Source organism: Diadema antillarum, unplaced genomic scaffold, assembly GCF_040938485.1.
Source record: "Diadema antillarum isolate AM-2024a unplaced genomic scaffold, OU_Dant_1.0 seq00000376_RagTag, whole genome shotgun sequence".
Classification (NCBI taxonomy): Eukaryota; Metazoa; Echinodermata; class Echinoidea; order Diadematoida; family Diadematidae; genus Diadema; species Diadema antillarum.
Genome location: NW_027271375.1, coordinates 934,990 through 950,109, shown reverse-complemented (window position 1 = coordinate 950,109; position 15,120 = coordinate 934,990). Strand labels below are relative to the sequence as shown.

At 37.3% G+C, this 15,120-nt stretch overlaps 1 protein-coding gene across 1 annotated transcript in view; it reads right to left on the bottom strand.

Annotated features, from left to right (window-relative positions):
* Positions 1-8,985: 8,985 nt before the first annotated feature.
* The window catches only part of LOC139731513 (apolipophorins-like), a 52,284-nt gene continuing 46,149 nt past the window's right edge, over positions 8,986-15,120 (bottom strand). The window contains exons 44-49 of the mRNA XM_071642397.1: positions 14,896-15,046; positions 14,295-14,474; positions 13,438-13,706; positions 11,697-11,823; positions 10,827-11,137; positions 8,986-10,372 (exon numbers count right to left, since the gene is read on the bottom strand). Coding sequence (XP_071498498.1) covers positions 10,286-10,372; positions 10,827-11,137; positions 11,697-11,823; positions 13,438-13,706; positions 14,295-14,474; positions 14,896-15,046 — 1,125 coding nt within the window. The 3' untranslated portion in view covers positions 8,986-10,285. The remainder of the gene's footprint in view (positions 10,373-10,826; positions 11,138-11,696; positions 11,824-13,437; positions 13,707-14,294; positions 14,475-14,895; positions 15,047-15,120) is intronic.

Genomic DNA, 15,120 nt, shown 5'->3' with positions numbered 1-15,120 from the left:
GATATATTTTTCTAAATAAACAATATCTGTAGACGGTTTAGTCTAGAAACGTATTTATTATAACTATTGTTCACATTTTGTAGATTTAACAATTCTTGACATTGACTGCACTGATTCACATTCACATTGGCTGTTTCTATTTTTAAGTGATATTTAAGAACTAATTTGAAAAACTAAAACTGGATTTTTGTTTCATCTGCAAATGGTAAGTAATGCCTTTAATCAACACAGTTCACTGATGACATGCATTTGCATTGCATAGATCTTTTAACCTTCCGTCAATATCCGTGCGCGAGTGGATGTTGAGGAAATAACACTTTTCAGGGAATTTTGGTTTTTGTTTCCAGTGATATCGATTTCCAGCCCCTGTTGTACCGCTTGTGAAATTGTCGGTGATGAATAATATATGCATCTATGTAGGCCTATCGGTATTTGATTTGATAAGAAGAACAAATATATTTGCCTTTGATAATTTCCATTTGTGTACTATCAGCCAAATGAGTTATAACGAGGAAATTTCAATTCCAAGCAGGTGATTATAACGAGGTTCTCGTGTATTACATGTTTGTATGTTACAGTACGCATCATCTAAAAGCCTTGAATTTTTATGACCAAATGCATTGCCTTAAATGTCTAACATGTCATGTGTTCACCACTTTTTAGGCGCATTTTGGGATAAAGAAGTTTAAATGTACACAGGTGAAAAACCTGCAGAACGAATATGGCAAAAAAAAACATTAAAGTATATCGTAAATATACTGTGTCAACCCTATCAATACACAATTGACAACGGAAGCAACAAGATATGTAGGGCCTACATTAATTCTGAGTCGACTATACAGTAACTCTTCATTAGAGGGACTAGCTTCTCTTGTGTTGCATATCCATATATTGATCTACATATAGTTGCCGTATATACAGGGCGTATCAAAAAGAACGTTACACTTTTGAAAAAAAAAATGTCTAAATTACATTTCAAAATATATGGAAGATTTTTTCATATCTATGGATGCCCAATAGTCTCATCTATCAAGCGCAATCAACAAAACAAATTTTTGTTCACGCTTGGCTGAACACTGACGCTCTTTGTCCAGAGTGTGAAAAATGACTTGCGACAAATTGGAAGAAGATGGGAAAATTCAGCCAGCAGTCCAAATAAGTGCCCCCATTCAAACAAATTGTTATTTTGCTTAAAGCTTTGATTATGTTATGATAGTCTGAGCTTCTTTTTTGTCAGCTTTATCATAATTTTAATGATTTCATTTCTAAATGAATTGGTGAGATCTTTAAAGCACAGTTTTCACAATACACGGACACATCAATATGCCACTTATTCATTAATGTGGTAGTGGTACCAAATTAGTCAACATTCAAATCATTCATCCCATTAATCAATCAATTGATTGACCAATTAATCAATCAATCAAGCAAGCAAGCAATCAACCCATAAATACATGAGTAAAGGGGCTGGTAGTGGAAACAACAAGGGAAGAGAGCAGTGGCCATTTTGCATGAACAAAATACAAAAACCTAAACAAAACAAACAAAGCCGAACCTTTAAGCCACGGGGGAGGTGATATTCCCTATGTTATGTCGATCTGCCACTTTAAACATGCATACAATTGTGACTGACTGACTGACTGATTGATTGATTGATTGATTGATTAAATGAATGATTAATTGATTGAATGAATAAATGATCGATTACTTGCTTTCTTGCTTGCTTTATTGGATTGATTGATTAATTGATTGATTGATTGATTGAATGATCTGAGGATGCATTAATTTTGTACTTTTCTTCTTGACTGAGTGACTGGCATGTGGGTTCGATATGTCTCTGCATGATTTTGTGATAACTGTACTTAAAAGATCTTGATGTTGTAAATCAACTTTCCTAAACTATCATAACAATCAAAACTGTGAGCAAAAGACCAATTTGTTTGAATATGAATACTTACTTGGACTGCTGGCTGAATTTTCCATCTTCTTTCAATTTGGCGCGATTCATTTTCACACTCTGGACAAAGAGCGTCAGTGTTCAGCAAAGCGTGAACAAAAAATTGTTTTGTTGATTGCACTTGATAGATGAGACTATTGAGCATCCATAGATATGAAAATATCTTCCATGTATTATGAAATGTAATTTAGACAATTTTTTCAAAAGTGTAACGTTTTTGTTTTTTTATACGCCCTGTAGGTTCTGAACCATGTGCAGCCATACGCGTGAGTGCATGTGCGTGTTTATCTGAGTGTTATGGGAATGTTTGTTTGGCTTGTTTACATCTTCCCCAGAATTACCCTACAGTGCAATTTAATTAATTTCAACGTTCATTTCATTCTTTTTTCTTTTCAATTCAATTTCAAGTCAATACAATTAGTAATCTCCATAACAATACACTCAAATTTTGTAGAAATTAAAACAAATCTTGTTACTGTTATTGCTTCCTTTAGTGAGAAACCTGTCATCTGCCTGTTGAGGCTATAAGGTTAGACGTTTATACTCACATCTTTCATCTCTGTACCTACAGGTATTTAGAAAGTAATGTTTTTTGATAGGTTCCACATGTCAATTAAATACAAAATTTATATGCTCCTCAAATTTTCAAGAAGAGAAAAATTTAGCAGGTTTAACACCATAATTTGCTTCAAAATCTGTGCCTTCTGGGAACAGAAATTGGCCCCACGTTGCAATAGAATATGTGATGACATAAGAAATACTTTCTTTTTTCAAACTTCATTCAATTTCAGTTAAAAAATGGATATACGTTTACAAGATATATTACAAAAAAATGCACATTCCACATACATGACCAAGACAATTATAAGTCACTCTTTAACATGCGATGTGGTGTATGTGTAGCACAAGGCAAACAGCAACCAATTACCTTCTAAATAACCCATCAAAGCAGGTCTGCTAGTTTATTGAGTATTTTTTCGGCTACAGTTCGTTATTCCGAAGGTTCTTTAGTCCGAAGGTTCGTTAATCCGAAGATTCGTTATGCCGAAGGTTCGTTGATCCGAAAATGTGATAAGGTTTGTTATACCGAAGGTTCATTAATCCGAAAATTAAGTAAGGTTCGTTATTCCGAAGGTTCGTTAATCCGAAAAAGAAACAAAGCTCGTTATTCCGATGGTTCGTTACGGACCCTGTTTCATTGTCGATCAACGAACCTTCGGAATAACGAACCCTATTTCATTTTCGGATAAACGAGCCTTCGGAATAGCGAACCCTATTTCATTTTCGGATTAACGAACCATCGGAATAACGAACCTTCGGAATAACGAACCTTCGGAATAACGCCACAAATATTCGGATTAAGTAAGGAACCTCTAGGTATGGGGAATTTGTGTGTTTCGGATTAACGAACCTTCGGAATAACGAACCTCCGGAATAACGAACCTCCGGAATAATGAACAGCATTCTGTTTGACCAAAAATTAATCATCAACATGAATATAGGAATATCCGATGACCCAGTGTAGTAGCCAATTATGGTCAGCCTGCTGAAACGCTCTGCGGGACCAATTAGATTACAGGCTTTTTAAAGGACGGAATAGCTTGATTTCACCCCACGAATTGTTCCTTCCTCGCTACTGCAAAAACGCAGTATCCCACAGTGTATTTACAATGTGTTCACATAGCCGGCTGTGTGACAAGGACAGTACGTGTGAATATGATTTCCCACTGTGGTGTGGTTTTCACAGAATGTTCACATAGTAATATTATGTTTTGTTTCACACTGTGAATGGATGATTCACAATGAGTTCACAATTTTGCTAAAACGCTCGAATTTAATAAAATGTAAAGAGATTTCTACTTGTGTTTCACGCTGTGGACACTGAGTGTTCTTTCCAGCGGGGTTGGCTCTTTAATTCCGAGCTCTCGAGAACTTTTATCTAGAGTTCAAAGAAATAAATTGCGGCGATAACACATCAAATTTCGCAACGGTATTTCAAGATGTAAACAACCTTTATCACGAATCAACATCAAAACTGAAAGTGGTAACATCTTCTCGTGGAAACCTCGTATAATTCAAAGAAAAGGATACGAGGAGATTCAAGGAAGTAATGCCAAAGATGTGGTTTCTCACTTGGTCTGATATTCACGAGTCATCTGCATGAACGTGATGAGGAAAATGGAAACATATCAGCAGTGGTGTTGGGAAAAATATGTATATACTGATTTTATGGGAGTGAAAAAGAAGCAAAGGGCCTACTTATTGGAAATCCAGTTACATTACATGGTCCCGGTACACTGTATATCAAATTCATGCCATATGTCTATTTGTCGATTGTATATTACACCTTCTTTTTTATCACCGATGGAACGACAGAGTGACATAATTTCGGCTAAAAGCAATATTTGGTAGGGGTCTAAGTCATGAGGTCACGAGATGTGTTGTTAACGACTCCCTGCATATTCTGCTTGCTATGTTAATTTTCTGTGTGCGTAAGAGCGTCACCCTATTTGTACACTCAGCCAAAAAAAATAATAATAATAAAAAAGTAAACACTCTTTCAACTATATATTTCTTACAGGTATTTGGCTAAAAGTTAATGTAAAATATACCATATGAAATGTTGTAAATGGCTATCAACCTGATATGTCAATAAAAAGGGAAACTTTACGGATGAGTGAACACCTTTAAATATTTCTCTTCCAAGGCGCGTAAGTAAAAATTGCAAAAAAGAAAAGAACAAGTTGTCATTAATGTGTAAGTGCTCTTCCATGTTACAATAAGAACAAACGACAAATAAAAAACAATAAGAAACATGAATTAAGTGGCAAACACAAACCTGTGATCTGAATCATATTCACTGAAGCCCAAAAGATCAATAAAGGCTAACAATAATGGAGGAAAATGAAGAATCTCCTGTCAAATCCAAATATAAATGAAATGAGAGAAGAAGCAATATTAACAAAAAAAAAGTTAGTAATTTGAATTGATTTATCGAATTGGGACAATTGAAAATAATGATTAGTTTCTTATTTGTCTCATGAATTCTTAAATTACTAAATTGAAAAAAAGAATGAAATAAAGATATTATGTTCATCTCTGTGCCCTTACTCCCTATTACATCTAAGGTTTGAGTTGACAGATAATTCTTTTTCCCCCTCTAGTTCCCACTTCTTGTTTGAGGTTATAAAGAGCTAAGGAGAATGAAATTTATTTCTTCTTCTTTTTTGCTATTTCATTCATGTCTCTCTTTGTGTTAAACTGGTCTTTTTTATAATTGTTATCTTGATGGGCATTTGCAAATGAAAGACAACATGTAAATTTTCGCAATTGTTACTTTTGTGCCTTGGAGAATAAAAACGATTGTGTTCACTCATGCGTAAACTTTCCATTTGTATTGACCTACTAGAGCGATAGCCAATTAAATTACCTTTGATATGATACATTATACATTGATTTTCATCAAATTCTTCTATGAAAAATGTGAACACGAAAAACAAAATGTTTACTGTCTTTTTTCTGAGTGATTATATATCTATCTGTCTATATACTTTGGATTACAAGTTGTATATCAAAAATAAAACTGAAACCATGAGTTCGTGCTGTAATCACCAACAGTTTACTTCGGCACACAAATTTTCGAGTGTTCTTGAAAACTTGATCTTAAACTTGGTTTCAGCTTAATTTTTGTTTTTGATGTTATTATCACACCAACTCGTGGACAACTTACTCGTGTAACATTGCGGTTTTTATTAAAACAAAAGGAAAGAAAGATTTCTGAGAATCACAATTAAAACAAAAAGTAACAAACAAATAAGTTTTCTGGAAAATGAGTCATCCCGCATCATTCAGGAAGTCCAGTCCTTCCGGAATCAAGTCATTTTTCTTAGAATTTGAAGTGACTGGGTAAACTACCCTGATTCCAGGGACGGATGAGTTGTTTTGGTGAGGGCAAGTATCCCTATTTCTGTCAATGCATATTATCCAAAACTTTCAAAAAAAGTTTTGGGGGTCTCTTTTCTAGGGGCCTTTAACACCTGTTATATACATTATTTATATATATATATATATATATATATATATATATATATATATATACATATATATATATATATATATACATATATATATATATATATATATATATATATATATATATATATATATATATATATATTAGAATGCAAGGTACTCAAAAGATACAGCTTTCACATTGGGCACGGGCCAGGAAAAAACAGTGTGTGTGTGTGTGTGTGTGAGTGTGTCTGTGTGTGCGCTCCTAATATGAAAGCGTTATCTTTTGTTGACATGGATCAACGAGCTTACACAGTTCACCGTATGGAACGCGTGTCGGAACCAAATTATTATCTCATAAGTCCCAAAAAATTGAAAATGACTGCATTTACAGAAATTGGCGTAGAATAAAAAGTACTGAACAAAATTTAATGATTTTGGTATCATGGTCTTCTGCGGAGGATGCTCTTTCTAATGATGTCAAAAATATATCACTTTTAGAATGCAAGGTACTGAAAATCCACCGTTCCGCTTTTTTTGGGACACCCGATATATATATATATATATATATATATATATATAGATTCACAACAGTACGTCAATATAAACTCCGTTGGAGACGTAAATTTGACGTCTCCAACGGAGTTTATATTGACCTACTGTTGTGAATCTATACTTTCTTAGGACTCCGAGCAGAAACTATTGCTGTTATTTACATATATATATATATATATATATATATATATATATATATATATATATATATATTTATATACATGTATATACATATATATACCTTATATACATTATATACACATATATATACATATATATATAATTTATATAATGCACTTGGTCAGTCTATTTATCTCAAGAGCTGGCTTCTCCCTCATACTTTCACACTACATAAGGGGACTGAAACCTTGTTGAATTTTGTTCCTCAACAATCAATCCGTTCTTCCTACATGTATCTCTTGATTCTATTCAACAGGCAACCAGAATAGGTACATTGTATTAAGGTTTTGAATTAAAGTTATATATCAGAAGTGCATTCTCTGGCTGTATCAAGAGCAATATCCAGTGGTATTCCATGAAAATGAGATATCCCAGGTATGACTGTGACCAATAAGGTACATGTATTTGTCTATATCTCTTTGAAATAAAATCTATTTGGTCACTTAACATTACACAACCTTGGTTGTTAGAGGCCACTATATGATGGCACATTATAATCAAGAGTGTGTGCAAGCGTGTGGCTGCTGACGTCATGCAGAGACCCTTCACACTTGATATATAACAACCGCAGAATTTCTGACGTAATCATGCAGTTTTAGCATGTCATCCGAGTAGGGGCCACTTGTTTACTTCTGCGCTTGCCAATCAGCACCAAGATGAAGTATAGTTCATCATTAGAAAACAATTTCATGATGAACCCTAGGTAATTCAACGGTAAAGTCATATTTGTGGCTTTAGATCGTTTCATCACACTTTTTGAATCATCCATTGCTGGTACATACACAAGACTGCATTAGATAAGGTGGAATAAACACTTCTCTTTCATATCACCTCTGTTATGGTGTTGCAACATTATTTCACTTAAGAAATCATCAAAAGCCCCTTGAATGCTTAATCTGTAACTACTCCTTTAATTGAGACAAATAATAAGATAAAGTTTCTGAATAAAATATTTGCAATGTTGTTCTGATCTTGTGCAGATCAGATAGATTTATCCAGCCCCACGTAATCTTCCTCAAGTATTGAAAATAAGCAAATTCTGTGTTGCCCAGTAAAGTGAGGCCAAGACAACAAAATTTGATGTTGATGGGTGATAGGAGATTGGAACCTTTACCAAAGTGAAAATGAACAAGGGAAGTGGGACACAGACAAGCCATGGGCGTCAAGGCATTTTGTTGTAGTACTGTACAGCACGAAGTGCCCGATATGAAAAAAACACAAAATGTAAAGAGTGACTGCAATATGAAAGTAAAACCCTCGTAACCACATCTTTTCTACAAGAGAAAAGAAAAATGCTAGTCTATACCATATACATGTAGTCTCAGTCTGGGCTACTTTCAAACCAAATTTCCCGGAGTAAGAGCCTAATTTTAAAGGCAAACCATTGGTGGTTTTTTTTTTTCATTTGTTTTCTGTGAACCTTGATCATCAATGTTTTACTCTTTCTATCCCAAACCGAATCCCAAGTTCTCAGATATGTGGAGAATGTGAAATAAAAAACAGTGTAGATGAAATGTCAGTGAGAGATCTTATTGCATTGAGAAATTATAGCAACAAAAAAAAATGTCGAGAGGAGTGGGGGGAGCCCTCTGATCTCTGGCTATTGAGGGTAATACATGTACCCCATTCTACAGAGACTTTTTTTCTCATCAGTCACTCATCGGAAGCAAATTTTGCTGCTCCGGGTCACCCGGATCGCAGTCTGATGAATCCCACTTCGTTCATTGACTATCAGGTGAGTGTCAGACATGTTGTGCGTGATCTCGTCTTTGGACGATCTTGTCTCATTTGATCTTCACACGTCATGTCTGACACTGACCTGATAGTCAACTAACATAAGTCGAATTCATCGAACTGCGATTCAATACACTTCTGTGGGTGGCCAGAAGCAATGAACTTTGCTTCCGATGAGTGACCAATGAGAGAAAATCTCTGTAGAATTGGGGTACAGATGTATTAGGTTTTGACACCATGTTAAGTTGGTTTGAACTGTTATTCATGTATGTACACAACGGGAGGAATCAAGGCATCGTTTCATGAAACTTGTCAGTTACAGATAAATGTTTTAAGCTTCTGAAATCCTTGCATTTGCTTGGACAATAAAGTAAATTTGTTAATGAAAATCTCTGACCAAAACGGGTGATGAAATGCCACCTAACCCTAATCTCTCTCAAAGTGTCTACACCAACAACGTTTCTTGTTTATCTTTGTCCTTAATATTTTAGTTTCCACACACAGCAAAAGAAAATATGCGCAAGAGATTTGGACGATCATGATGACGCAAATTAATCTCTGAATAAAGTCACTTTTAATGCTTTAAGAACAACTATACATTTTCAAAATCGTCATTCACATAATTACACATACAAACACACAGCATATCATAAAAAGAAACATTCTGGTAAGAAAATAGAATTCCTACACACTTGGTAGTTTTCCGAAGGATCAACGAATGATTTAGCAGTTGGGATTCTGAAAAATTACATGGACATTGAATCACAATTCTTATCAGCATTTATGTTTTGAAATGACGGTGTCTGCGGACAATGATGTTAAACTAACCCTTGACATCCACTGCTCAAGTTGTTAAGTAATGAAGTTTTGTTTTCACTCTCAGTAATAGAAATGTGTTACGTGGAAATCCAATGCAGCATAATCTTCATAGACTGTTTGTATCAACAAGCTTTACATAACTGTGCTATATTGCATAGTTTATCTTAAATCTATGTATGAGGTAAAGCTCTTCATAACATTACTGACATAACACAGGAATTGGTGGCATTAAGATGAAAAAAAAAATAAACCCATCATTCATGGTCCAGTTTTAACTATTAATCTCACAAAGAGCACGTAGAGTCCTGCCTACATCATCGTGAAGTTACTGCGTAAAAACTGGGCCCCAACCATACGTCAAAAGCTGAGCTTGGCATATACAAGCATATGAACACACAAAGTCTTTGACATTGGCACTGTCTTTATCACTGTGCGCAAAGGGGTGCATGCATAGATCTGACGCACATCAAAGCTAATATATAGTCTACTATCTTCATCCTCTGTGCTATATCCCCTAGCCCTGTATTGTACAGACATTTACAACACAAACAATACATACAACAATTGCTCAGTTTCAAAGAAGATAGCCAAGAGCCTCTTCGTACTGGTGTCTTTCTTGCATTGAGCATCGCATTCTAGCATTTAACTTTCTACCCACCAACATGGCGCAACCATGAAACTTAAAAGACATAATTGGCATGACAAATTCCAATTTGCTTGACTATTGCTTTCCTTCCCATGTACATTCAAAAGAACGAAAAAAGAAAAAGAAGAAGAAGAAGCAAAGAATAAATTTCTTTGCTGAATTACTGCAGAAAACTCAACAACAGACTATCATATCTAGCTACGATGTCAAACATATCCTTGTACTTTGATTTGGTTGAGAACATTAGTACTTCATCCTGTGGTCATTCTATACAATATGTTTGGAAACTCCATCCTAGATGCTGCCTACAAAGAGGTCAAGGGATTAGTTATCCTACCTACTATCTGTCACAGTCATTAAATACATGGTGGACTTTTTATCTACTCCTCGTCTTCGATTTGGTCACTGAATCTCATGTGTGGAAGGTCGTACCTCAGTTCAAAGTCGCGGATGCTGCCCCGTATAGCCTGTCGACACAACAGAGAATGATAGGATGCATGGTTGAAAAGTCATTTGTGGTGTGGGCAAAATGAGCATCTATAGGACCACGAGATCATGGTAAATGTAGGAAAGCACTTGTTTGTTGTATTCCTTTTAGAAAGTCTATGGTGGATGCATAATGAGATGCATTAAACAAGAACAGTTAATCAAAAAGCATATCTTTCTATGTCCTACTGAAAAACAACAACAACAACAAACAAAAATAAACATAACACATATATGTGTACCACTTACCACATTGCCAAGTGACTCTAGATTTATTATTTATTAATTTTGATTTTTTTTGACCTGACTCCAGAAAGGCTAAGGGTTTAGACTTCGCAGTCAATACCCCTTTCTATGAAAGGCATTTGGACAGTGTGTATTATGGAGTTTTGGGGGCAAATCGGCATGGAAAACACACAGGCGGTTGAAACTCACGTGCTGAAAGGGGTTGGCGGGATCGGTGCACACTTCACACACAGACCGCCCCACTCCGACCATCTTGTCCTCGACGCAGCGGCAGACCTGGCAGGGCTTGGGCTCGCTCTCCTTGGCGATGCGCTTGACGAAGATGTCGACGAAGCCCTTGTTGTCCATCATGCTGCTGTCGAAGATGGCACCATTGGTCTCCTGGGCCAGAAGAGAGCAGAGGTTGGTTGGCTCTCGGATGAACTCACGGAGGGTGCGGTCACCCTTCAAGACGTCTTGGCTGGTCATCTTGCTGGTGTAGACAGCAGTATCATCCATACCTGTAAGATCAAGACACAGAATTCTAGTACTGTTGTGTCTTTTACTGAAAAACACACACACACACACACACACACACACACACACACAAAGCAAAACAAAGCAAAACAAAGCGCTCAATTTTTGTTCCTTTTCATATAAATTATTGACAGCATGTTTAAAAAAAACTAAATCAAGGTTTCATACAGTCATGGCCCCTATAAAGTTCAGTACACGTTTGATTTACAAAATCTTGTCGTCACAGTCATACACTTGCAACATCGGTGACAGTTTCAACAAGATAAATGTATGTTTAATTGCATGAGGACTGAAATATTCTACAATGATAATAAAAAAAGTATTTACTCTCATTCTCTCTCTCCCTCTCTCTCTCTCTCTCTCTCCCTCTCCTCTCCATCATAGCCATCTATCTATTTGTCCATCAATGTACATGTATTAACATCTTTTTTTTTTAATGAAAGTGCTTACGATTATATTTAGCTATAATCCCAGTTTCTCTAACAAAACAATACACAGCCCCAAATGGTCAAAGTCCAGGTGGCTGAATAAAAGGCAACATACCGTATACACGCTCGGACTTGGACTTGGACTTGAACAAATCCTTGCGGATGGTGAACTGATGGTCAGTGAGCATGAAGAAGGAGATGCCTTGCCTATTGAGGGCGACAGACAGGTCGCTGAACTCCATCTACATCAGGGGAAAGAAGGGAATAGTGATAATAAGGTCTTGTTTATCCAGGATAGCCTCTTCAGTATTGCCTCTGCTCTACCAGAGGGCCCTGCCATTATCATTACACTACTATTACCAGGTACCCATTTCTACATCTGGGTCAAGAGGGACATGGTGGGTCATAACGGGTCTAGGACATTTACCCCCGGACAGCTACCCCAGGCCCTTCCCCTGGCCCTAACCCTAATTGTACTCCTGAACCTAATCCTAACCAAAACTCTGACCCTAAACCTAACCCTAACCTTTACATATAACCTTATCACTATCAAACCAGTATTTAGCCAGGGGTAATTACCCCTACAGGGTAAAAACATCTTGTCCAAGGACGTAAGCATTGGGCAGGGATTGAACCTATGTCTTTCTATTTTGGAGTCAGGAGTCTTATCCACTGTGCCAGAGTGCTTCCACTTGTCTCCGTCTCTACCCCTCCGAGGGGAGGGTTGGGATTGAGAACAATGTAAGGACTAGAGTAAGCCTGATGAAAGTCTTCGCTAAACACACCACACGATGACCTCATCACTTCTTTATATCCAACTCAGATACATTGCAGCTGTTGCAAATGTGCAGTAAGTATGACGAATCATAACAATCACTTATGTTTTCCAGGTACACATACATGTGTTTAACCTAAAATGTATGTTCGGTATCAAACATTTTGTCTACAAGTGAGCTTTACTTATACCTATTCATTTAAAATTCTGACGGACATTACAATGGCAAGTGTTAAATGGATAGGTTAGTTTATAAAATAAGGAGAAACAGTGCTTCAGCTGTAGGCTAGGCTGTAACTGGTCATGCCATGCCATGTCATTGGTGCTTTTGTAATCCCCCAATGCCATTGCATTTAATAGTGTTACATGTAAAGATACATTTATTTTGGGATCTTACAATCACAATGTCATAACATCCTAATAACATCCTAATGATGTTTAAGAGGATACCATAATCCCTCTCTTAACCAGGTGTTGAGAAGATTCTGGGCCAACTGTCAAGGATCTCACTGTAATCAAGGCTCGACACTAACGGTGGCCCGGGGCCACCCAAAATGCAAGTCGGGCCACCAAATTTTAAAAAAGGGCAAATTTGGTGGCCCGCCTCGGGCCACCAAAATTTTTTGAAAAGTATGTCAATAAATTCGTAACTTTTTGCGCCGGAAATTAGCAGTTAAATTTGTTCAAAGGATGGATGAAAAGGACTGAATGAATGCCTGAGAGTGAGTGTTGCAAGTTTGTTGGAGTTTATTTATGAGTAGATATGTCCAACTTCCAATTCTTACTGTCATAAATCTTAAGTATTTGACTCATTTAAAAAAAAAGGACTTTTAATGTTTTTTCTTGTTGTTTTTTTTCGGGACACCAAATTTTTCTCTCGGGCCACCAAAAATTTGAAATTTAGGATTTTGGTGGCCCCATCAGGCCACCAAACAAAAAAGTTAGTGTCGAGCCATGCTGTAACGATGACTTAAACATCCCAATGGTGATGAGGAGGATACCATAATCCCTTTTTTAGCGAGGTGTTGGGAAGATTGTATGCAAACTGTCAAACATCAAAGCATCCATTCTAAAATTGTACCTCAGTGTCCTCCTTCCTGCACTCGGAGCAGCCCAGGAGGATGATGTTCTTGGAGGCTCCGGCACGGAATGGGTAGTTGGCGGCCAAGCTGATGGCAGCAAATGTGTCGTTGTTGTCGCTCTCCTCGCTGAACACGAGCGAGTCGCGTCCGAGCACAAATTCGTTGGCCATGGGGTTGAAGATTTGATGGTTGATGGTGTGCGGATGGGGGTACTCGTGGATACCGGCGCCACCAAATGCAGCAAGACCAAACCTGACATCCTCGAAACCTAGAGAGAGACACCAAGGAAACACAACAGAACAAAACAGTGATGACAAATGACAACATTTACAGCCTATGTCCCTCATAACACAGTGCAGTGGTGATGATGTAAGTAAGTTTTACTTTATACAAATACCAAAGTAACAAAGTCATATCATTCAAAAGTAAAAGAAAGATATGTCAGCGCCATACCTTGTCTTTGATGTCAGATTTCAAATCTATCCACAAACATGAAATCTCTGGATTTGCACTTGAAGCAGCGATATAATTCTCATACATTCGCTAAACCTTTATTTGTGATACACAAAGCAATAATGTCTTGTTCACCCTTCAGGGAGGAGGCACAATAAAAACACATCAATGCATGTACTGAAATCAAGTATGAAGAGATTATCAAGATCTCCAGATCAGCCAGCAGTCTCATTACAGTGAAGTAAAAATTCAGGTTGCAACAAAATTATCATCAATACTTCTTTAAGGACTTTACTGTGCGGCTGCATTAAAACTCTGATTATAATGACAGAAAACCACCAGTCCTAAGGATTTCTTTACAATCGGATTCGCTTAAATCACAAAAATCTTGTGAGATCCTCACCATCTTCCTTCAGTTTTCCGGCAAGCCTCTCTACGATGTTGTCTAAGTTTTCGGCCAGGGACTGGACGCACTGCTTCTCCTCGACCACGATGACAAAGTCGGCCTTGCGGGGCACAGCCTCGCCCTCGATCTTCTGGGGTGAGCTGGCATCAAACGTCTGATCCCCAAGCTCGCACGTGACTAGAGAAGTAACAATGTCAGTATTCAGAGATTGATATATTCCCCATGCTTGCATTGTGATATAATTATTGCACACACATCCAGGAGAACATTAACATGATGTAATTATAGTGATCGACACACCAAACTAACAGAATAAATTATTGTATTTGGTTAAGATCCAAAAACAATTTATGTTCTTTAAAGAGAGAGATAGAGACATTACATGAATTCAAAATAAAAACATGAAGAGGAATTGTAAACGAGGTATGTCAGTATCATACATTGTACTTGGTAAATTATGTCTTCATAGATCTTGTCACACACATCAACAGAAAACAAATAAAAGAACAAAAACATGGCACGTCTCGAGTTCTCGCTGCCAGCTGGGGGGAAGGGGGGAGGGGTGGGGAGAAGGGGGGGGTTTCAATACAACGCTTACTGCATGTGTCCGGCATCTTGATTGGAGAGCCAGACATCCAGCACTGAGTCTTGTAGGCGGAGACAAGGCTACACAGCTTGGCATGGCGGTCCTCCTCTGCTGCGTTGACGGTGTCCGTCACGCACATCCTGTAGAACGCATCTGGATCCACCTGGAGCACATCAGTGATAAAACACAGGGATGGTTTTATGGTTGTTGTTGTTGTTTTTCATTCAGTCTCACATT